Source organism: Cebus imitator, unplaced genomic scaffold (genome assembly GCF_001604975.1).
Source record: "Cebus imitator isolate Cc_AM_T3 unplaced genomic scaffold, Cebus_imitator-1.0 Scaffold60, whole genome shotgun sequence".
NCBI classification, from domain to species: Eukaryota; Metazoa; Chordata; class Mammalia; order Primates; family Cebidae; genus Cebus; species Cebus imitator.
In genome coordinates, this window is record NW_016107375.1 from 5,703,373 (window position 1) to 5,725,534 (window position 22,162).

A 22,162-nucleotide genomic window follows, 5' to 3' on the forward strand; every position below is an offset into this window, starting at 1 on the left:
CCTATCTAGTGCTAATATTCTTTAGGCCTGTTACTCAGAATCCACCTCTAAAGCTTTCTATTTCTTAGAATACCTGGTGCTTCTAAGCTAAGGATTTTAACATAACATAGTATGTCTAATGCATGCTTAAAGTGTTTCTGTAGCTAGTTGAGTAGTTCTGGACGTTTGTAAATGTTAGTAAATATTCATTTTAACTTTTTCATAGAAGGTGTCTTCTTCCCTCTGTAACTCATCAATGAATACGTTTCTCAAGGTAGAGACAGGATTTTTTCATGTTCCTTTTATGCACTGTAAGGCCAAGCATGGTGTGGCCCAAGGTCAAACCTCAGCATAGGCTGGGTCTCCTAAACATTTTTTTGGCTTTACTTTGTTTTCTTTTTTCCTAAAAAAAAAAAAAAAAAAAAGTTTTATTTTCTTATTATTAAAATAACATATATTTATCTCAAAAATCCAACGGAGACAACTAACTATAAAGAAGATAGTAAGCACTGGAATTTTCACTTCTCAGTGATTGTCTCCAGACATTTTAATGCAATAAAACATATATACATGTAATATATATTTATTCATATACATAAATAGAATTATACCATGGCAGAGGTCCACAATTTCTGGGATGGGGCCAGATATGCTTTTATATTGTTTTTAAAATGAAAATGATCATTTTAAAATCATGCTAGTAGTTTGGTATATATCTTGCCAGACTTTCCTCTGTGCACTTACAACTCTCCCTCTTTTAATTGTAGATGCACATATACATAGAGATATGAATAAGTTTTTATGCTATTATACTATACATATCTCTCTGTAGTTTGCTTTTTTACTTAGCAATGTATCATAGACAACTTTTCATTTCAATTCATATAGATCTCCCTCATTCTTTTACATTTAAAAAATTTTGTTTCTAAAAAATGCCAAATTTCCTTCAGAAATGTTGTGTTCCACCCCCCCCCGCAACAGTGCTGTTTTTTCCCATGCTTGCCAATATCAAGAATTTTGTGCTTTAAAAATTTTGCCCAGCTGGGCACGGTGGCTCATGCCTGTAATCACAGAACTTTGGGAGGCTGAGGTGGGCAGATCGTGAAGTCAGGAGTTTGAGACCAGCCTGGCTAACATAGTGAAACACTGTCTCTACTAAAAATACAAAAATTAGCCCGGTGTGGTGGCACACACCTGTAGTCCCAGCTGCAGAATTGCTTGAACCCGTGAGGTGGAGGTTGCAGTGAGCTGAGACCATGCCATTGCACTCCAGCCTAGGTGATAGAGTGAGACTCTGTCTCAAAAAAAGAAAAAAATTTTTTGCCCAACCGAAAGGTTTGCATTTTAAAGTTTTGCATTTTTTCAATAGTTTTAAGGCTGGGTATATTTTCAAATGTTTATTGGCCATTTAGCCACTCTCTTTTGAATTTCATGTTCTTTAAATGTTTTTTTAATACTGGAATACATATTTTTATTTTGATTTGTGGAAGCTCTTTTGATATAGCTATTTTCTCATATAAATTGCAAATAAGCTTTTAGTTTGTCATGCATCTTTTTTTCAAGAGAATTAAATAGTTTGTTGATTACACTTGATAATGGATGATACACAAACTTCATTCCCATCTATAATTTTATCTGGTACCATTATTCAATTTAGATATATTGCATAGGATGTGCCACCAATCATTTTTATAACCAATAATTTCATGATTTTGCTCGGGTAATCCCTTTTAATGATGAACTTCATGTCACAACAGTAACTTCAGTTCAATTACACCAAAGTTTCTGAAGACAATGGCTTCTCCACCCAAGCAGGTTTTATGTAAATTCTAAATAGAACCTGGCATCACCCTGAAGGAATTCTAACTTCGTGCTATTGTGGAAATTTACCAAGATGGCTTTAGAGTAAACTAACTTTACACAGCACATTAAAAAAAAAAAGATATTTATTCAGTATCACGATCAGACTATTACATTTAGCAATCAACATCATGGGTGCAAAAAAAAATCTACATGAAAACCCTTTGTTGGACTGCTTTACACTTTCCACAGAACAGAAACTGAAACAACCTGTAATACAATTAGTCACAAATACAGTCCTCGAGTTTTTTGTTCATCCACATAAGTATTTGTCTAAAACATGTCTTCTAGGGCTGGGCATGGTGGCTTCCAGCACTTTGGGAGGCCAAGGTGGGCTGATCACGAGATCAGGAGATTGAGACCATCCTGGCCAACATGGTGAAACCCTGTCTCAACTAAAATACAAAATATTAGCCAGGCATGGTGGCACGCACCTATAGTCCCAGCTACTCAGGAGGCTGAGGCAAGGGAATCACTTGAACTCAGGAGGCAGACGTGGCAGTGAGCTGAGATTTGTGTCACTGTGCTCCAGCCTGGGTGACAGAGCAAGATTCCATCTGAAACAAAACAAAACAACAAAAAACAAAACAAAACATGCCTTCTTTGTAGGAGCTAGGCCTTGCCACCACTGTGGTTGGCTGAGTTCACAAATCTGCTATAACCTGTAGCTTCCCTGTCACTTCTCTTCTCCTCTCCTGCTAAGCTTTGTTTCCTAATTAAAATCTACTGCCACTGCCATAGCTACTGCTGCTACTGGAACCTCCATAGCCTCCTTGGTTTCGTGGTTTGGCAAAGTACTGGTCTCCACCACTATAGGGGCCGAAGCTTCCACCTCCAAAGTTTCCTCCCTTCATGGGACCAAAATTTGAAGACTGATTGTTGCAATTGTCAAAATCATTATAGCTTCCACCATCTCCAAAATTGCTTCCATCATTACCAAATCCATTAAAGCCATCCTCACTGCCATGATATCCACCTCCACCACCGCTGCCACCAAAGCCACCATGACCATAGAAGTTTCCTCCACGACCACAGTTGTCACTCCACCGAAACCACCTCCATGATGACCACCAAAGTTTCCAGAACCACTTGGACCTCTTTGGCTGGATAAAGCACTAGCCAGCTCTTGCTTTGACAGGGCTTTCCTAACTTCACAGTTGTGGCCATTCACAGTATGATATTTCTGAATGACAGTCTTATCCACAGAGTCATGGTCTTTAAAGGTTACAAAGGCAAAGCCCCTTTTCTTGCCACTGCCTCGGTCAGTCATGATTTCAATCACTTCAAATTTTCCATATTGTTCAAAATAATCTCTTAGGTGATATTCTTTAGTGTCTTCTTTAATGCCACCAAACAAATATCTTTTTCACAGTTAAGTGGGCACCTGGTCTTTAAGAATCTTCTCTTGGGGCAAATCTCTTTCATTCCACAACTCTTCCATCCACTTTGTGTGGCCTTGCATTCATGTCTGCATCCACCTCATCCACAGTGGCATAGGTGACAAACTCACAGCCCCTGAAGTGCTTGGTGTTTGGATCTCTCATGACCACACAGTCCGTAGTGTTCCCCATTGCTCAGAATGGCTTCTCAGGCTCTCCTCGGTTGTTTTAAATCTCAACCCTCCAATGAAGAGCTTCCTCAGCTGGTTGGGCTCTTTAGGAGATTCTGATTTAGATATGACAGCAGGAAGAAGAGAGACTTTAACAATGCTTCTTCAGCAGTGTCCACGGGCAGAAAGATATGTCATGTAGCTTTTAACCTTCTTCAAGGTTGTTTTAATACCCACGAGTTTAAATAGCTTTCTTAGATCAATCTGACCAGTTTTCAGTCTTTCTAGCTTTATCTGTCAGTCTTTTTAGTTTTAATGCCATACTTCGATGTTTCCTTAGAACAAGTAAAAAGTTTATTTTTTTCTGTTACAAAGGCAAGCCATGCTCCTTGTAAAGATCTTAAAAGATAAAAGGAAAAAATCACCTATAATCTTTCTACCCAGAGATAACTATTGGTAGCCAAAATTCTGGCATATGACCTTTCTTATAAATGTTCAGGTTCATGAGATGTTAGAGATGGAAGGAAACTTAAATGTCATCTACAGAGAATGAAGAATCAAATTTGAAATTGTGGTGGCTTTGGTAATGTCTCCTAGGATGTAACCTTCATGAAATGGGACTTCAGCTGCTTTTCTCTCTAGTCCTGGGCACCCTAGGTTAGTAATAGTTAGTGCTAGGAGGCTAAGCTAAAGATTTTCTAGCTTTGGCTGAGTGTGGTGGCTCATACCTGTAATCCTTTGGCCAAGTGCAGTGGCTCGCACCTGTAATCCTAGCACTTTGGGAGGCCAAGGCAAGCAGATTACCAGAGCTTAGGAGTTCGAAACCAGTCTGGGCAACACAGTGAAACCTAGTCTCTACTAAAAATACAAAAAAATTAGCTGGGCATGGTGGCGTGCGCCCGAAGTCCCAGCTATTCAGGAGGCTGAGGCAGGAGAATTTCTTTAATCCAGGAGGCAGAGGTTGCAGTGAGCCAAGATCACGCCACTGCATTCCAGCCTGGGTGACAGAGAGAGACTCCGTCTCCAAAAAAGAAGAAAAAAAAAAAGTCTAGCTTTGATCTTGGCGGCCAGGGCAATGCTGGACATATGGAGGGGTTCAATAAATGTTGGTGACCAAATGAAGTGATGTTGATTTTACCACTTACTCTAGTGTTTTATGTATACACATCATTTATTTTGTATGATTTTATATATTTGAATTCAGACATATGTAGACCTTGATTTTTTTTTTTTAATTTTTTTTTTTTGCAGAGGTAGACAGTGTGGCACAATGTCATATTCAGCTTGCACAGAGTTTAAGAGAAGAGGCCAGGAAGATGGAAGAATTCAGGGAAAAGCAAAAACTACAACGAAAAAAGGTTGGATTTGTATATGTGTTCAGATGTTTCCTTTCCTCCTATAGAAAACTGCAGGCTTGCTTGTTCGTTATACTCCTCAGCTCAGCTCCCACCATCATGCAACCATGACCTGAGAAATTATTTTTTGGAGTCCCCACGTGGGGACTCAGTCCAGATGGCTATCTGCATTTCCGCACCCCAGGCCAGTGCCCTTTTTTAAAGTTCTTGTAGGACTCAGGGGTCCAGCTTGCATTCCTCTTCTTTTCAGACCTGCTGCCACTATTCAGACTATGAATGGAAAGGGGGACCCCTCTGACTTCAATAGAATCTAGAACATCCCAGCTGGAGGGCTCCCAAGGCACACTCCTCATCCTGAACAAGGCAATAAGGGAAGGGAGAAGTAGTGGAAGAGACTCCCATACCCCCTGAAGACCATAATGTAGTCCAACTACCCTACTGTACAAATGGGAAAACTGAAGCCCTGGGAATTCTAAGTCCTTTTGTCTTCAAAGCAGCTATACATAGGCTCTTTTTCATTCATGGGATTTACTCTGACCAACTACATGGAAGAAGTAGAGTGAACAAGAGTTAATAAAACTGGCAAATGTTTGGGATCAAGAAAAGAGGTTCAGGCTTATATCAAAGTGTTAGACTAGACTAGCCACAACTCTATTCTCTCTCTTTTTTTTTTTTCTGAGATGGAGTTTTGCTCTTGTTGCCCGAGTTGGAGTGCAATGGCACTATCTTTGCTCACTGCAACCTCTGCATCCTGGGTTCAAGCAATTCTCCTGTCTCAGCCTCCCGAGTAGCTGGGATTACAGGTGCACACTGCCACACCTGGCTATTTTTTTTGTATTTTTAGTAGAAACAAGGTTTCACCATATTACCCAGGCTGGTCTCAAACTCCTGACCTCAGGTGATCGGCCTGCCTTGGCCTCCCAAAGTGCTGGAATTATAGGCATCAGCCGCCGTGCCTGGCCAACTCTATTTTCTTCTATTTTGTTCCTGACAGACTGGATATTCAGGCTGACCCTGCAGCCATATAGGGCTCTTACGGAATTTTTTTCTGGGTCTGGTCTTCAAGACTGGAACCCAGGTCTCACATGGGAGACCAGCTTTTCTCTATCTGTCAACCAAAGATGTCTACCCTGGTCTCACGGCACAGCTCTGCATGACTTTTGGTGACCTCTTTCACCCTTCCCGGGGGTCCCTTTGGAAACCTTGCCTTATTCCAAGCCTGAGCTTGCTGTCTGCAATGAGCGTTATCAGACAAAAGCCAGCTGTTAAGGCTGATTCTATCCTGACCTCAGTCTCAGCAACTTTGCCTGTGGCTCTAAGTTGGAGTCCAGGTCCAGCTTCCCTGGCAGCCACTGGCATCTACGGTGGGTGGCAGCATCCTAAGAGCCTGCCTGCCTGCCCCTACTGCTGTTTCACCAGCTGCTTTTAGCCCACTACTGCCTCCTGCATCTCACACTCGTGCTGTGCCTTTTGCCAGGAAGGAAAGGTAGAAATGAACATGGGAACATCCTGTCAAGGGCTTTGACATACTCTCTCAAGCTTGATTTCTCAGGTCGGAGGAGTGCCTCTGACCTGAATCCTTTTTCAGAGCAGAAATTGCATGCATGCGTGTTAGACCCATTGGCTGGTCAGACCCTTTTGGCTGACATATCCAGGACTGCCCACCTCTCTAGGGGAATTACAGTTTTTCAGAATTAAAAACGTCTTAGACAACCAGAGTCTACGCACACATGATTTCCCCTCAGAGGAGAGGAGAATCATTTTCTTGCATGTTTTAAGTGCCCTTGGTAGCCATAGGCCTTTCATGGAGAGTTTTGTTAATTTTGCAAGGCTTCTGAAACTTCCTCATCCCTAATAAGCTACGGAGACCAAATTATTTTAAGCTAGAAGACCCTGCTCTGAATTCTGTGAAGCAATAGTGTAAGTTGCCTGTGCTCAGTCCCCTGCCGCCCTCTAAGTTCCCTTTATTCTGTGTGCGCTCTACAGTGGGAAAAACCTTCAAAGCTTTCTTTGAGAAATCCAAAGTTTATTAATAAAGTTGTAATTAACTTATGTCGAAATGAACTCTGGGTTTTACTACTTCCGTATTTAGCTAGTTTTTTTTTTTTTTTTTTTTTTTTTTTTTTTTTTTTTAAAATAAAAATTTTTTTTTTTTTTTTTTTTTTTTTTTTTTTTTTTTTTTTTTTTTTTTTTTTTTTTTTTTTTAAATACAAAATTATAAAACTTTGGGAGATATGTGCCAATGCTAACTTCTCATTTTTCACTGGTCAGGCCCATGCTTTGGTCTTTCACTTCTTGGAAATTAAGCCATTTCTACTTAAGGAAAGCTATCAGTTTTTTTTTTTTTTTTAATTTATTTAAGGAAATGAGGGTGCAGGAGGTACAGGTCCTGGAAGGGCTGGTCAGAAGTTCAAGGTGTGCTCCCTCGAAACTAATGTTTTATGAAGGTGGTGACCAAGACATACACGGTCATCCTTCTCTCACTAAGCACGAGAGCAGGGCCGGACAGACATACGTGACCCAGGAATTATGGTAAAGTGTGATGTGCCTTGCATGATGCGGGAGTAGAAGATGTCATCTGAACACACAGTAGGGACACTTATTGTCACCTGGGGGCTAGGGAAAACCTCCTGGAAGAAGGGCATTGATGCTAAAACAAGGAGAGTGAAAGGCTGTATAGAGGAGACTCTCACCCATGGAGTTGGCAGGGCAGGAAGGGGTCTTAGGAGCCATTCTTAGAGATCTTGATGCTTGAGGGTCATGAGGTTTCTTCCCCAGTCCGTAAATGTCCTTAGTGTGACAATGACAACACATGATCAGTTTCTCTATCCTTTGGTGCTCATATGGTTTTGTCACCTCAGCTAAGATTGGGATGGTCATGCAAGAGTTTTGTGCTGCCTGTGTGGAGAGCTATCTCCAAACCAAGGGGTTTTGTTTGGTTACAGAGGCTATGCTTCCAGTTTTCAGAATACAGCTTAAGGCTGGGCACGGTGGCTCATGACTGTAATCCTAGCACTTTGCTGAGGTGAGTGGATCACTTGAGGTCAGGAGTTTGAAACCAGCCTGGCCAGCATGGCAAAACCCCATCTCTATTAAAAATATGAAAAGTATCTAGGTGTGATGACACATGCCTGTAATCCCAGCTACTTGGGAAGCTGAGGCAGGAGACTCACTTGAACCTGGGGTGGGGGTAGGCAGAGATCATGCCACTGTACTCCAGCCTGGACAACAGAGTGAGACTCTGTCTCAAAAAAATAAAAAATAAAAATAAAAAATAGAATACAGCTTGAGTGTGAGTAGACAGAAAAACAGGCCACGAAGCAGCTGTTCTAATAATTTCTCTCAGGGTTATAGGGGTCACTTGCAAGTCTCTTCTTCCTTTCCTCCCCTCTTGCTTTTCCCCACCCTGTGGCAGAGATGGCGGTGTTTTTGCATTCCTCTGTGTTATCAGTAATAAAACACAATCACATTTCCATTGGATTTGGTCTGAGCAGAAAGTCCGAGTCCCAGAAGAGACACTACCCTGGGGAGCTCCAAAAGGGCACCTTTGGCTCACTGGGTTCACCGCAAATAGACCACCCTATAAGTGAACATGGACACAAGGACGCATAAGTCCAGGTAGTATAACAGACAGAGCTGGACCTGATGTCTCTGCCACAGCTCATGAGTGACCTTGAGCAAAGCATCTCACCTCTTAGGCCCCAGGGCCCACGCCTGTCAGGTTAGGGAGGTGGATGGATGCTTTCTAGATTCCTGCCAAGTTTCAAAGGCCAGAAATCCATGAAGGCAGAGGGAAGAATGATAGTGGGTGAACAGGCTTGGCTGGTGGTAGAATGTTGCAGCCACCTGAGAGGTCTTTGAAGCATGTGTTATGTAGAACTCACAGGTAAGGTGGCCTAGCTGGGGCCACAAAATATAATATAGTAGCAGCTCCCAACTGCAAGAGTGGCCGTATGTGTATTCAGTCTAGAAAAGATCTTGGAATAGACCAACATTGCTAACTGAGCTGCTCTGTGTAGCCTGGGAAAATAGGGACCCATTATTAAATAAATAAACCCAGCTTCTCCTCCTGGCAGAGGGCCACAGTCATACATGTGGGCCACGGTTTCCTGCCTGCAGTGCCAGGGCTCTGCCATGTGTCTTTCCATGCCAGGCTCCTCTTGGAACCTTGTCTGTTCTCTGTGTCTCTATTCTCTTCGCCATTAACAGGCGAATGACCAGCTCCTGGCACCTCACTTTCGCCTGGACTGGAAGGTGACTGCTGGATTCTCTGAGGGCTCCTTTGAGGCTCCTCCAAGGGAATTTCATATACTCCACAAAGCTCATATTTGAAGTGAGACTATTCTCAACATTCCATCCAGAGAGCTTCAAAATTCATCTAACAATGTTTGTGTGTTACGGCAGCAGACAAAAGCTTAAGTTTTGTGTGTCTGGAAGGAACCTCATTTGAATTTTATTTTCAATATTGTATCATTTTTGCACAAAGTGTCATTGCTCATCTTGAATTATTGCATCTTTTAGATGTTTACAGTTTGGTTTTATAGAGCTATCATAAGAATAATGAGAATCTAGGGTAATAATGAGAAACAAGGGCACTGGAGTCAGGGTTCCTGGGTTCAAATTTCAGCTATTACTTGCTGACTGTGTTACTTTGGGGTATGCTAATCAACTTCAGTACCATCAGGAAAATAGGAATGATAGTACTCACACAGTTGTGATGCATGAAAACTGCTTAGCTTGTAAATGCTTGATAAATGGAAGCTACTGTGATGATGTCTAGGAAGTACATCTTTATTATTAACACCATTATTTAGGCTAACAAAGTATTAACATCACAGCCACAATATAGAGTTTACTCCCAAGTAAGGCATTTACCTCACTTGGATGGGGTATAAAGAGTAGCAGGGCCAGGCGAGGTGGCCCACGCCTATAATCCCAGCACTTTGGGAGGCCAAGGCGGGTGGATCACCTGATGTCAGGAGTTCGAGACCAGCCTGGCCAACATGGTGAAACCCCGTCTCTACTAAAAATACAAAAATTAGCCAGGTGTGGTGGTACAGGCCTGTAGTCTCAGCTACTTGGGAGGCTGAACTGAAGCAGGAGAATCACTTGAAGCCAGGAGTTGGAGATTGCAGTCAACTGAGATCACGTCATTGCCTTCCAGCCTAGGTGACAGAGTGAGACTGTCTTAAAAAAGAATAAAATAAAAGAGTAAAGGAACGCCTTCTTTTAGTTGTCCTACAAACTCTTGTTTTCTTCATATTGACTGGGAACCCTGACGGTCATGGATGTGTCACTGATGAGCTGCAGAAGTGAATGTTTACAAGTACTGAATTTAACTGGGATAATATATACTTACAGAACAAAGACCCCCTTTAAAATGTAAATGGAACTTTAACAAAAGTTTAAAAATTTCTTTTTGAAACCAAAGTTCCTTAAGTCCGGATGGTATGACGAGAGTGCTCTAAGGTGATCAATGAGCCTCCAAGGTGTCTGAAAGTTCAGGCTTTGGTGTTTGACTGCACAAGTTCAAAGATGGGCCCACTATTAGCTAAGAATAAGACTTTGGGCTAATTGTTTGGTCTCTCTTTTCTGAAGTTTGGGAAATGCGGGTAACCATTTTGAACATTTAACCCTCAAGATAAGCTGGTACTGATAATGATTTCTGTTTTTATTAATAGTGCTTATGATCTCTTTACAGACAGAGCTTGTCATGGATGCTGTCCATAAACAAAAGAGCTTGCAATTCAAGAAAACCATGGATGTGAGTCACATTTTATTGTCTTTTTTGGGATAATGGTGACATTTTCTGAAATCCTGTGCGTGTATGAGCATATTGCCCCTCAAATAACATTTCAAAAATGTTATTATTTAGTAGTACAGTGCTTTAAAAACAGCCTTAATTGGTTTGGGTTTTCTTTTTTGTCGTTGTGCATACTATTACATAACTCAGAGATTAAGCTCAGCACCCAGTAGTTATCTTTTCTGCTCCTCCCCCTCCTCTCACCCTTCCTCTCAAGGAGACCCCAGTGTCTGTTATTTCCTTTTTTATGTTCATAAGTTCTTATCATTTAGCTTTCACTTATAAGTGAGAACATATGGCATTTGGTTTTCTGTGTCTGCATTAGTTTGCTAAGGATGATAGCCTCCAGCTCTATCCATGTTTCCTCAAAAGACATGATTTCATCGTTTTTAATGGCTGCATAGTATTCCATGCTGTATATGTACCACATATTCTTTATCCAGACTGTCGCTGGTGGGCATTTAGGTTGATTCTGTGTCTTTGCTATTATGAACAGTCCTGCAGTAAACATTAACGTGCATGTGTCTTTATGGTAGAATGCTTTATATTCCTCTGGGTCTATACCCAGTAATGGGATTCTGGGTCAAATGGTAGTTCTACTTACATAGAACTTTGAGGAATCTCCATACTGCTTTCCACAATGGTTAAACTAATTTATACTCCCACCAACAAAATATAAGTTTTCTCTTTTTTTTTAGGCCTTGGAAAGATTAAAAGTGACACTAGATAGTGGAAATACAATGGGGTTATCTTCCTGGTAACCTGGAAAAATATAGCAAGTCAGTTTAAATATTTTAGGCCAAGATACAAAAGCATATAAAGTGTATAATACCCTTTATCTTGTTGAATTTGCAATTTTACCTTGTTACTATTTTGAATCTTGATTGCTTACCTATTTTATTGAACGATCCCTTTCTTTATTAAGATATCTGAAAATTATAAAATCCTTTCCTTTAAGTAATTTATTTTAAAAAAATGCTTGGCAAGACAGACATCAGACAAGTTGCTAGAAACCTCTCTCTAGCTTTTATGAATCTGTTGACTCTGGATACAACAAACTCTTATTAGAACATAGATGGCTCCATCTTGATACAGAAAAATCATCATGACATTCTATGGGTAGGATGTAATAGCGAATTGTCACCAGTGTTGATAGCATATGCAATGTGTTCTGCTGCATTCTTTTTCTCTTTGATGCAGAAATCCCTCAAAAGCAGTTGGTAAATAGGGAATGATGTCAGTGTAATACAGAAATTGTGTTGGTTGATAGATGATTTTTCCCAGACCTTTTATATTTTAAACAATCTGGGGCAAGCTTTTTTATAATTAAAGAGAAAGGCTTATCAAAATATAACTTTCCGGCCAGGTATGGTGGCTCACTCTTGTAATCCCAGCACTTTGGGATGCTGAGGCAGGTGGATCACCTGATGTCAGGAGTTTGAGGCCGACCTGCCCAACGTGGTAAAACCCCATCTCTACTGAAATACATGGTGGCATGTGCCTGTAATTCCAGTTATTTGGGTGGCTGAGGCAAGAGAAGCTTGAACCGAGGAGGCAGAGGTTGCAGTGGGCTGAGATTGCACCACTGCCCTCCAACTTGGATGACAGAGCAGGACTACATCTCAAATATATATATATACACACACATACACACACACACACACACACACACACACACACACATATATATGAACATATATGACTCCATGTAAGTATATAACTTTCTTACCTATTTCTTTTACACATCTTTAGAGCCATATCAGCCATATAGTGTTATAATTTTTGCTTCAACTGTCAAAAATAATTTAGAAAATTCAGAGAAGAAAGAAAGGTTATTATATTTGTCCCTTCTTTTTTTTTTGCTTGCCATGTTCATTTTTTCCTTCAAATGTTCCAGGGTTTCGTAGTTTCCTTTTGTTCAGAACTTCCTGTCACTTCAGGAGAGACCTGCGAGTGGCAAATACTCTTAATTATTTTAACTGAAAATGTCTTGATTTCCCTGTCATTTTAAAATCTAATTTTTAAAAATTGTAATAAAATACACATAACATTTACTGTCTCAATTATTTAAAAAACTTTAATTCTAGTTGTCTCATTTTTTTCTTTTTTTAGTTGACATGTAATAATTGTACAAATTTATGAGATACAGAATGATATTTCATTATGTGTATATAATGCGTAATGATCAAATCAGGGTAATTAACATAATCACCACCTCAAACATTTATCATTTCTTTGTATTGTGAATATTTAAAATCCTGTCTTATAGCTTTTGGAAAATACAAAATAAATTACATTAAATGGTTAATCATTTTCACCGTATAGCGCTTCAGAACACCAAAAGGCATTTCTCCTATCTAGCTATAATTTTGTGCCTGTTAACCAACTTCCCCCTGCTTCCCTCATCCCTGACCCAACTTCTGATACCATAATTCTACTGTCTACTTCTATGAGTTCAATTATTTTTTTGCTCCTACATATGAATGAGAACATGTGGTATTTATCTATCTGTGCCTGATTTACTTCACTTAACATAATGTCTTCCAGGCTTATCCATGTTGCTACTGATGACAGGATTTCATTCTTTTTATGGTGGAATAGTATTCCATTGTGTATATATGCCATATTTTCTTTATCTATTTATCTGTTGATGTGCATTTAGGCTGATTCCATATTTGTCTACTGTGAATAGTGCTTCAATAAACATGGGGGTGTAAGTATCCCTTTGATATACTGATTTCCTTTTCTTGGGATAAATACCTGGTAGTGGGACTGCTAGATCATATAGTAGTTCTATTTGTGGCGTTTTGAGAAATCTCCATACAATTCTTCATAGTGGCTGTACTAATTGACATTCCCACCAACAGTGTGTAAGAGCTCCTTTATCTCTAAATCCTTGTCACATTTGTTATTTTTTGTCTTTTTGATAACAGCCATCCTAACTGGGGTGAGATGGTATCTCATTGTGGTTTGGTTTTGAGTTGCAGATCTCTGATGATTAGTGATGTTGAGCATTAAAAAATATATTTGTTTACCATTTGTATGTCTTATTTTGAGAAATGTCTACTCAGATCCATTGCTCATTTTTAAATCCAATTGTTTGTTTTTTTCTTTGCTGTTGAGTTGTTTGAGTTTCTTGTGTATTCTGGATTATCAGTCTCTTATCAGATGAATACTTTGCATATTTTCTCCCATTGTAACCACTGTAAGTGTTCAATTGAGTGGTATTAAATACATTTATAAAATTGTGTAACTGGCTGGGCACAGTGGCTCAAGCCTGTAATCACAGCACTTTTGGGAGGCTGAGGCGGACAGGTCACCTGAAGTCAGGAGTTTGAGACCAGCCTGGCCAACATACTGAAACCCCGTGTCTACTAAAAAAATACAAAAATTAGCTGGGCATGGTGGTGGGCACCAGCTACTTGGGAAGCTGAGGCAGGAGAATTGCTTGAACCTGTGAGGTAGAGGCTGCAGTGAGCTGAAATTGTGCCACTGCACTCCAGTCTAGGTGACAGAGTGACACTCCATCTAAAATAAAAAAAATTGTGAAACCACCACCATCCATCTCCATACTTTTTATCTTATAAAACTGAAATTTGATGCCCATTAAAGAATAACTTCTCAACTTCTTTCCCTAGCCCTTAGCAACTACCATTCTATGTTCTGTCTCCCTTTCATTATTTTCTTAATTAAAAAAATTTTATGGGTACATAGTAGGTTTATAAATTTATGGGGTACACATTTGTGGGTACAGAGTAGGTTTATAAATTTATGGGAAACATGAGATGTTTTGATACAGGCAGGCAATGTGAAATGAGCACCTCATGGAGAATGGGGCATCCATCCCTTCAAGCATTTATCCTTTGAGTTATAAACAATCCAATTACATTCTTTATTTTAAAATATACAATTAAGTTTTTATTGACTATAGTCACCATATCATGCTATCATCCTCTTCATTTTTAGAAGATATTTTCACTGGATATAGGGTTGTGTGTTAACAGTTCTTTTGTTTTAGCATTTGCAATATGTTGAGCCACTTCCTCATGGTCTCCATGGTTTCCAATAAGAAATGTGCTGTCATTGGTTTTCCCTTTTAGGTTTCCCTTTTAGGTAAGGTGTCATTTCTGTCTCTTTTAGCTTTCAGAAATTCAACTATATGTCTTCGTATGGATTTCTTTGGGTTTATCTTGTTTACAGCTTAATCAGCCTCTTGAATTTGTATTTTCAGCTATTATTTCTTCAAATGAGGACTTAAAAGTGGGCTTTTTCAGCCCACTTTTCCTCTTCTCCTCACCTTCTAGTATCACAGAGACATTAGCGTTATATCTTTTCTTATAGTGCAAAAGTCCCTGAGGCTCTGTTAATTTTTTTCAGCCATTTTCTATCTGTTGTTCATGTCTGGTAATTTCTATTATTCTGTCTTCCAGTTAACCAATTATTTCTTCTGTCTTTCCATTCTCTTCTTAAGCCTCTATATTAGGTTTTCTAAAATTTTGGTTATTGTATTTTTCAGTTCTAAAATTACCATTTGTTTTTTCTTTATAGCTTCTATTTCTTTGCTGAGCTCTTCTATTTCTTTGCTGGTCCTTTCTTTGTTTCTCTCATTTGCTTCAAGTGTGAATCAAGTGTAGCGGCACATGCCTATAATTCCAGCTATTTGGGAGGTTGAGGGGGAGAATCACTTGAGCCCAGGAATTCAAGGCCAGCCTGGGCAACATAGTGAGACCCCCCCATCTAAAAAAAAAGTGTGTTTGTAATTGCTTGCTGAATATTTTTATGATGAATGCTGTAAAATCTTTGTTGTATAATTCCAACATCTCTGTTATCTAAATTTGGCATCTGTTTTTTTTTTTTTTTTTTTTTTTTTTCATGCAGTTTCTTAGCTTTCTGGTATGAAGAGTGATATTTGATTGATTTTGGGGGAATTTTTGGTATTGTGTCACAAGACTCTGGATTTTATTTAAGTCTTCTGTTTTAGTTAGCTTCCTCTGGACACCACTCCAGCAGGGGAAAATGAGGCATCATCTCATTACTGCCATGTGAATGTGAAAGTCCAGGTTCCCTGCTCTTGGTCTCCACTGACACCACAGAGTGTGTGTGACCCAGTCAGTACTGGAAAGTGGTTAAAGTTCTCACTCTTCATTAGACCCCCTTGGACACGACCACAACAAGGAGAGGGTGTATATCATTATTTCCTGGTGGAAGTCAGGGTTCCCCACATAATTCCCACTGACACTGTGTAGAGGAGGCTTTGTTACCTCCTGGTGGGAGGGAAAGTCCTGGTTCCCTATTTGTTCTCTGATGCCATCTTGGCAGGCGAGTTGGGTGCTCTCTACAGCCTGGTGTGGTGAGAGTTTACACTTTCCACTTGGCCTTTGATGATGTGTAGAGGTGGGGGCCCCAGTTTTTTTATGCGGTGTTTGGCTGCAGTAGAATGGTTATTTTCTAAAGTTTCTCTCCTGCCAGGCTGCCCCTTTACTAGTCTTTTGGTTAGAGAAAACAGGTTTTTCTTGAGGCTTTTTTTTTTCTTTTTTTTCTATGACCATTGGTATTTCCAGGATGCCTGCTTCTTTGGCACTCAGTCTGTGATAAATGAGGCAAAAAGAAAACCCGGGGAACTCCTTGTCAGGTTGCTCTTTGAGTCCAAGGTCACTAGCCAGTGTGCCCTCTTCTCTCCACCTTTCAGAATCTTTTTTTTTTTTTTTTTTTTTTTTTTTTTTTTTTTTTTTTTTTTTTTTTTTTTTTTTTTTTTTTTTTTTTTTTTTTTTTTTTTTTTTTTAATGAGATGGAGTTTTACTCTTATTGCCCAGGCTGAAGTGCAATGGTAGGAACTTGGCTCACCACAACCTCTGCTTTCCAGGTTCAAGCAATTCTCTTGCCTCAGCCTCCCAAGTAGCTGAGATCGGAGGCATGCGCCACCACACTTGGCTAATTTTGTATTTTCAGTAGAGACGAGGTTTCTCCATGTCGGTCAGGCTGGTCTTGAACTCTGACCTCAGGTGATCCATCTGCCTCCCAAGGTGCTGGAATTACAGGCTTAAGCCACCTCGTCCGGCCCCAGAATCTTTTAAAAAGGTATTTTTGCAGTATTTTGTGGAGTCATAAATGTGATCATAGCTTATCAGTCTTATGCCAAGAATCTGACTCTATCTTCAGGAATCATCCAAAATCAAGAAACTCAAAGCATGAACATGTGCCCTACTTATAATAATGAAAATTATAAATTGTTTCATAATCAATACTTGCAGAAGGATAAATAAATTATGTAACCTTGAAAAAGACAATTTTGAAGACTTTGCAACAGAGAAAAACGGCTACATTAAAAAATAGAGGAGGATAGAGAAAAATTGATAACTTTGACAACATTAAAATATAAGACTTCTTTATAGTGAAAGAAAAATATTATTACCTTATACATAGTTCCATGATAGATGACAAATTGGGAAAAATCTTTGTAAGTGTATCATATAACTTATAGCTGGTTGGTATTCCTGATATACTGAGCTCTTACAAACCAAAAATAAGGAATGCTCCAATGGAAAAGTAGGTAAAAGACATGAAGTAGAAAGGATATACCCCTGAAAGACATGCAAATAAAATAATGATATGCTAACATTTTCACTTCAGAGTTAGAAAAGATTGAAAATACCGACTAAGCTTGGTGTTGGTGACAGTGTGAGGAAAACACAGATATTCTCATACACTCTTGGTAGGAGTATAAATTGGTGCAACCGTTTTGGAGGGAAGTCTGATGTATTTATACTCTTTTGCCAGACAACTACACTTCTAGGAATATGTCCTGTATAGATAAATTTGCACTACTCAAAAGAAAATCAGAACATTTTTATGTTATAAAAAAATGAGGCCGGGTGCAGTGGCTCACGTCTGTAATCCCAGCACTTTGGGAGGCTGAGATGGGTGGATCATGAGGTCAGGAGATCGAGACCATTCTGGCCAACATGTTGAAACCTTGTCTTTACTAAAATACAAAACAATTAGCCAGGTGTGGTGGCGGGCGCCTGTAGTCCTAACTACTTGGGAGGCTGAGGCGGAGAATCGCTTGAACCCAGGAGGGGGAGGTTGCAGTGAGTTGAGATTGTGCCACTGCACTCCAGTCTGGTGACAGAGCGAGACTCCATCAAAAAAAAAAAAAAAATTCAGTGCTTCTAAGTACAGAAAAAGAGAAATAAGATAAATGTTCACAAATAGCGGATCGGTTAAGAAAATTATGCCATTTATACATATATAAAACAAATATGTGTGTTTGTGTTGAAAACCATTAAAATTATTGAGCTGCAGGAATCATGCTTGATACAGAGAAATGTCTCCAACATATTGTTGCATAAAAAGAATTGTTACATAAATATTGTTGCATGAATATCTTAGGTTCTTGCAATTATGAAAAAATATGAACTTATATTTCTATGTCTGTAGAGCATGGGAAGAGAATTGTGAGCTTGTTTGCTGAAAGGTTAACCTTAACTGAATTGCATAGGATGCTGAGAAATGTGGAGAAGCACATGAAATATTTGATGAGATCAAACCATCTCCGCAGAGGAATCTTTTTTCTTTTTAAATTAATAATAATATACATATGAACTCCTAGGTCTTGAACTCCTGAATTTTATTGGCTTTGTGGGTTTGAATTTCATTTATAAACACGATTTTGTTTATAGATGTGTACTAGCTATATCTACTTTTTAAATATATATTTAAGAATAAATATATGCATATATAAAATTATATATAGAATCCTCACTTTACAGCTGAGGAAACTGAGGCACAGAGAGGCTAACTCATTTGTGCAAAAACACGTGAACCATGGTGGGGCTGGGATTCCAACCCAGGCCCTCTCCCTTCAGTGCTTAATCTCTGGTTTGCAGACATCCTCAGAGAAACCAGAACCAGGCAGGAGTACTCTCATTCTTAGTCAAGCATTCTTTGTCATCATTTTTATTTATTAGCTAACTGTTTGAGTCACAGCTTTGTTGGTTTTCTCCCCACTTCCTGGAATTAAGAGAAAGCAGCTTTACTGTTGAAAAAAGTCTTTGCTTTCATAGTTGAAACAGAAAATTATTTTTATGATTCACTAATGATTATAGTTTGTGAACTCTTTCCATAATACTGGTGGTAATGGTAGCACAGGATAGACCATGGCTACCTTTAAACTACATAAAACAAAATTCTTTAAATAAAAAAGGAAAACTGGCTGGGCATGGTGGTTCACGTTTGTAATCCCAGCACTTTGGGAGGCCAAGGCGGGGAGATCACCTCAGGTCAGGAGTTCGAGAACAGACTGGCCAACATAATGAAACCCTGTCTCTACTAAAAATACAAAAATTAGCTGGGCATGATGGTGCTAGCCTGTAATCTCAGCTACTAGTGAGGCTGAGATAGGGGAATCAACGGAACCCTGGAGTTAGAGGCTGCAGTGAGCTGAGATCGTGACACTGCACTCCAGTTTGGGTGATAGAGCTAGACTCTGTCTCAATCAATCAATCAGTCAATCAATTGATAAGGGACACGGATATCTTTAAGCAAAATAAATGATGGCATTGGTGCCCTGCCTGCTGTTCACATGCTGTGTTGAGGCACATCAGAATATTGAGGCTTCGTTAGAATTAGAGTGAGTTGGTACCAAATAACCAAATGATTGTACATACATTCTGAGGATTATGAGTATCTCATAAATTTTAGACCACACATTTTAGAGGTACATAAATATTTTAATTTTTGTTGTTGGTGTTATTTTGAGATAGAGTCTCACTCTTTCACCCAGGCTGGAGTACAGTGGCATGATCATAGCTTACTGCAGCCTTGAACTCCTGGGCACAGGCGACCCTCCTAGCTCAGCCTCCCAAGTAGCTGAGACCACAGGTGTGTGCCACCATGCCTAGCTAAGTTTTGTATTTTTTGTAGGGATGGGGTTTCACCACATTGCCCAGGCTGGTCTTGAACTCCTGGATTCAAGCAATCTACCCACTTCAGCCTCTGAAACTTGGAATTATCGGCATGAGCCATGGTGCCTTGCCTTAATTTTGTCTGTTTCAAATTCCATCTTTTGTATCAGTTCATTTTTAGAGCTCATGTATTTTGTGTTGCCAATTAGGAGTTATTACTTCCTTGATCAGGTTTCCACTATTACATAATTTGAAAAAGGGCTAGAGAGAGAGGGTGAGCTTTCAAAGATTGATAAGAAAGAACATTTGCCCTGTGGGAGCCCATGGCTTAGTGACAGTCAGAGTGCTAATCAGAGGGCCCTGTTCGTGCTGGACTTCCTGCACCAAAGGGGCTGCATTTCAAAGTTACATTCAGCTCATTTATTTTGGTCCTCTTTGTTCATAATGGCAAAGGCAAAGAAGAACTATGAGCAGAAATGCCGGGACAAAGATGAGGCAGAACAGGCCGTCAACCGGAGTGCCAACCTGGTAAACCAGAAGCAACAGGAAAAGGTACCTGGGAGGGCTGACAACCTGAAAAATGCGAGATTCACCTGTATCAGGCTAGAGCCAATTATGAATCTTCATAAGAAATGAACCTGTACCCTAAACCCCAGGGGTATCTTCCTTCACGTTTTGGGGTCTTCTGAACCTGAAAAACCACTGCCACATTTTTGGGGGTTGGGGCAAGAGTGATAGAACCATGGTCATGAGGGAGGGGGTGGCGTGATAAGAGGTTGGAGGAGTTTCACCGTTATTTTCATTTTTCTTAAAAGACTCAGCTCATGTATTCTTTGTAGTCAGGCTGCCTTTTTCTTGGGTGGATTACAAATTTAACTTTGTAAAATCTAGATGTAAGATTTCTGCAACCAGAGGGTGGTGTGTGTCTTTTGGAAGACACTAGGCAAGCTGCTTTATGGATATTTTCCAAGATAGGTAAGATTGCAGGGCACGCTGAATGATTTGCTCACGAGGGAACTGTACATAGGACTTGTACTAGACCTGGTCTCTCCATAGTTACTGCTTTTCAATCTCTTTTGCCTATGGAAGCTTTGCCTAACATTCTCAACACTTGCTCTTCTTTTATTTGTTTGTTTTCACAGCTTTTTGTGAAACTGGCAACTTCAAAGACTGCAGTTGAGGACTCAGGTGAGGAGGTAGTTCCTACGAAGGGGGGAGGGTTGCTGGTGGGGTTTACGTTATCGTAAATGTGCCCCTGAGAAGGGGAGTTTTATATACCTTAAACAGAGCACATATGGATATACAGCAGGATTAGGAGATATCAGGCGGAGAAAGGGAGGAAAGAAAGGAGAGAGAAAGGAAGGGAGGAAAGGAAAGAAGAGGAGAGAGGAAGGGAGGGTGTATTAGAATCCCAGTAGGTGGGAGGAAGCTATGAGGCAGCCGCTGTCTGGTTAGATCTTGCTGCCTTACATGGGAATGAGTGGTGGTGGTGGAGTCACGTGATAGCGGCTTTGTAATCAGGTGCTTCCTCTGATATACTGGGGCATCTATGTAAAAGCCCATTTCAGCCCTGGTGGCCCTTATCTATTGTGAAACAGCCAAGCTTCAAGGCCTTATTATCACTGAAATCTAAGACCCAAACCAGGCATTTGCAAAAGCTTTTAATTCTCAGAATATCCTACAGGAAATATCCCTCATCACTGTGGTTACATAAGATCTTAGTCTCTAAATTAGAAACTAAAGTGACTTTGTGCCCCTTGAGGGCTCAGAGTAGTTCTCTTCTCTGCATCCGTCATCAGACAATTCTGAAAATGCAAAGTGATGGGAAATGCTGAGGTGGAATGAGACAAAGAAAACTCTGGCTGAGGTTTCTTACCAGCTTTCACTTCTCCTTCCTTAGAACATTTCTTTTTCGATGTTTGGTCCCGTGTTTAAAAAGAAAGTGATACCCTCCTTCGTCTGCTTCACAAAATGTGATGAGGGTGAGAGATGCAATAACTCCCAATGCTCTGAGTCCTGGGGGCCTTGTGAGCTCAGCACTACTCGAATGAGTTTCTGTTGCCATCTCAGATGGGCCTGTGGATGTATTTGGGAGCCACCTTCCTGTCTAGTTTCTGACCCAGGTCTCTCCCTTCTGTTGCAGACAAAGCATACCTGCTGCATGTCAGCACCCTGGATAAGGTCCGAGAAGAGTGGCAGAGTGAGCACATCAAGGCCTGCGAGGTACGTGTAGGGTAACCCAGAAGCTGCTGTGGGGGGATGGGAGTGAGGAGGATGGGGGGTAGGGGATGGGAGGGTAGGGAGCAGGTGGGGGGGGGCGAGCTGTCTGCCCAGAACCTGGAGAGTCTACTTTTGTAGAAATGATCTTTCCCGATTCTCAGAGAGTTACAGAGCTTGAGAGCAAATTAGAAAGCAAAAATTTGGCTGGACCTGGTGGCTCATGCCTGTAATCCCAGCACTTTGGGAGGCCAGGGCGGGTGGATTACCTGAGGTCAGGGGTTTAAGACCAGCCTGATCAACATGGTGAAACCTCATCTCTACTAAAAATACAAAACTTAGCCCAGCATGGTGGCACACACCTGTAATCCCAGCTACTCGAGAGTCTGAGGCAGGAGAATTTCTTGAACCCAGGAGGGGGAAGTTGCAGTGAGCCGAAATTGTGCCATTGCACTCCAGCCTGGGCGACAGAGCAAGGCTCTGTCTCCAGAAAAAA

General features: G+C 40.4%; 1 protein-coding gene across 2 annotated transcripts in view; it reads left to right on the plus strand.

The window, feature by feature from the left end:
* Positions 1 to 22,162, plus strand: part of PSTPIP2 (proline-serine-threonine phosphatase interacting protein 2) — a 103,875-nt gene that overhangs the window by 67,086 nt on the left and 14,627 nt on the right. For both annotated transcript variants that reach the window (XM_017529709.2, XM_037738986.1), the window contains exons 5-9: positions 4,640 to 4,746; positions 10,445 to 10,507; positions 19,903 to 20,001; positions 20,592 to 20,637; positions 21,593 to 21,672. In XM_017529709.2, coding sequence (XP_017385198.1) covers positions 4,640 to 4,746; positions 10,445 to 10,507; positions 19,903 to 20,001; positions 20,592 to 20,637; positions 21,593 to 21,672 — 395 coding nt within the window. The remainder of the gene's footprint in view (positions 1 to 4,639; positions 4,747 to 10,444; positions 10,508 to 19,902; positions 20,002 to 20,591; positions 20,638 to 21,592; positions 21,673 to 22,162) is intronic.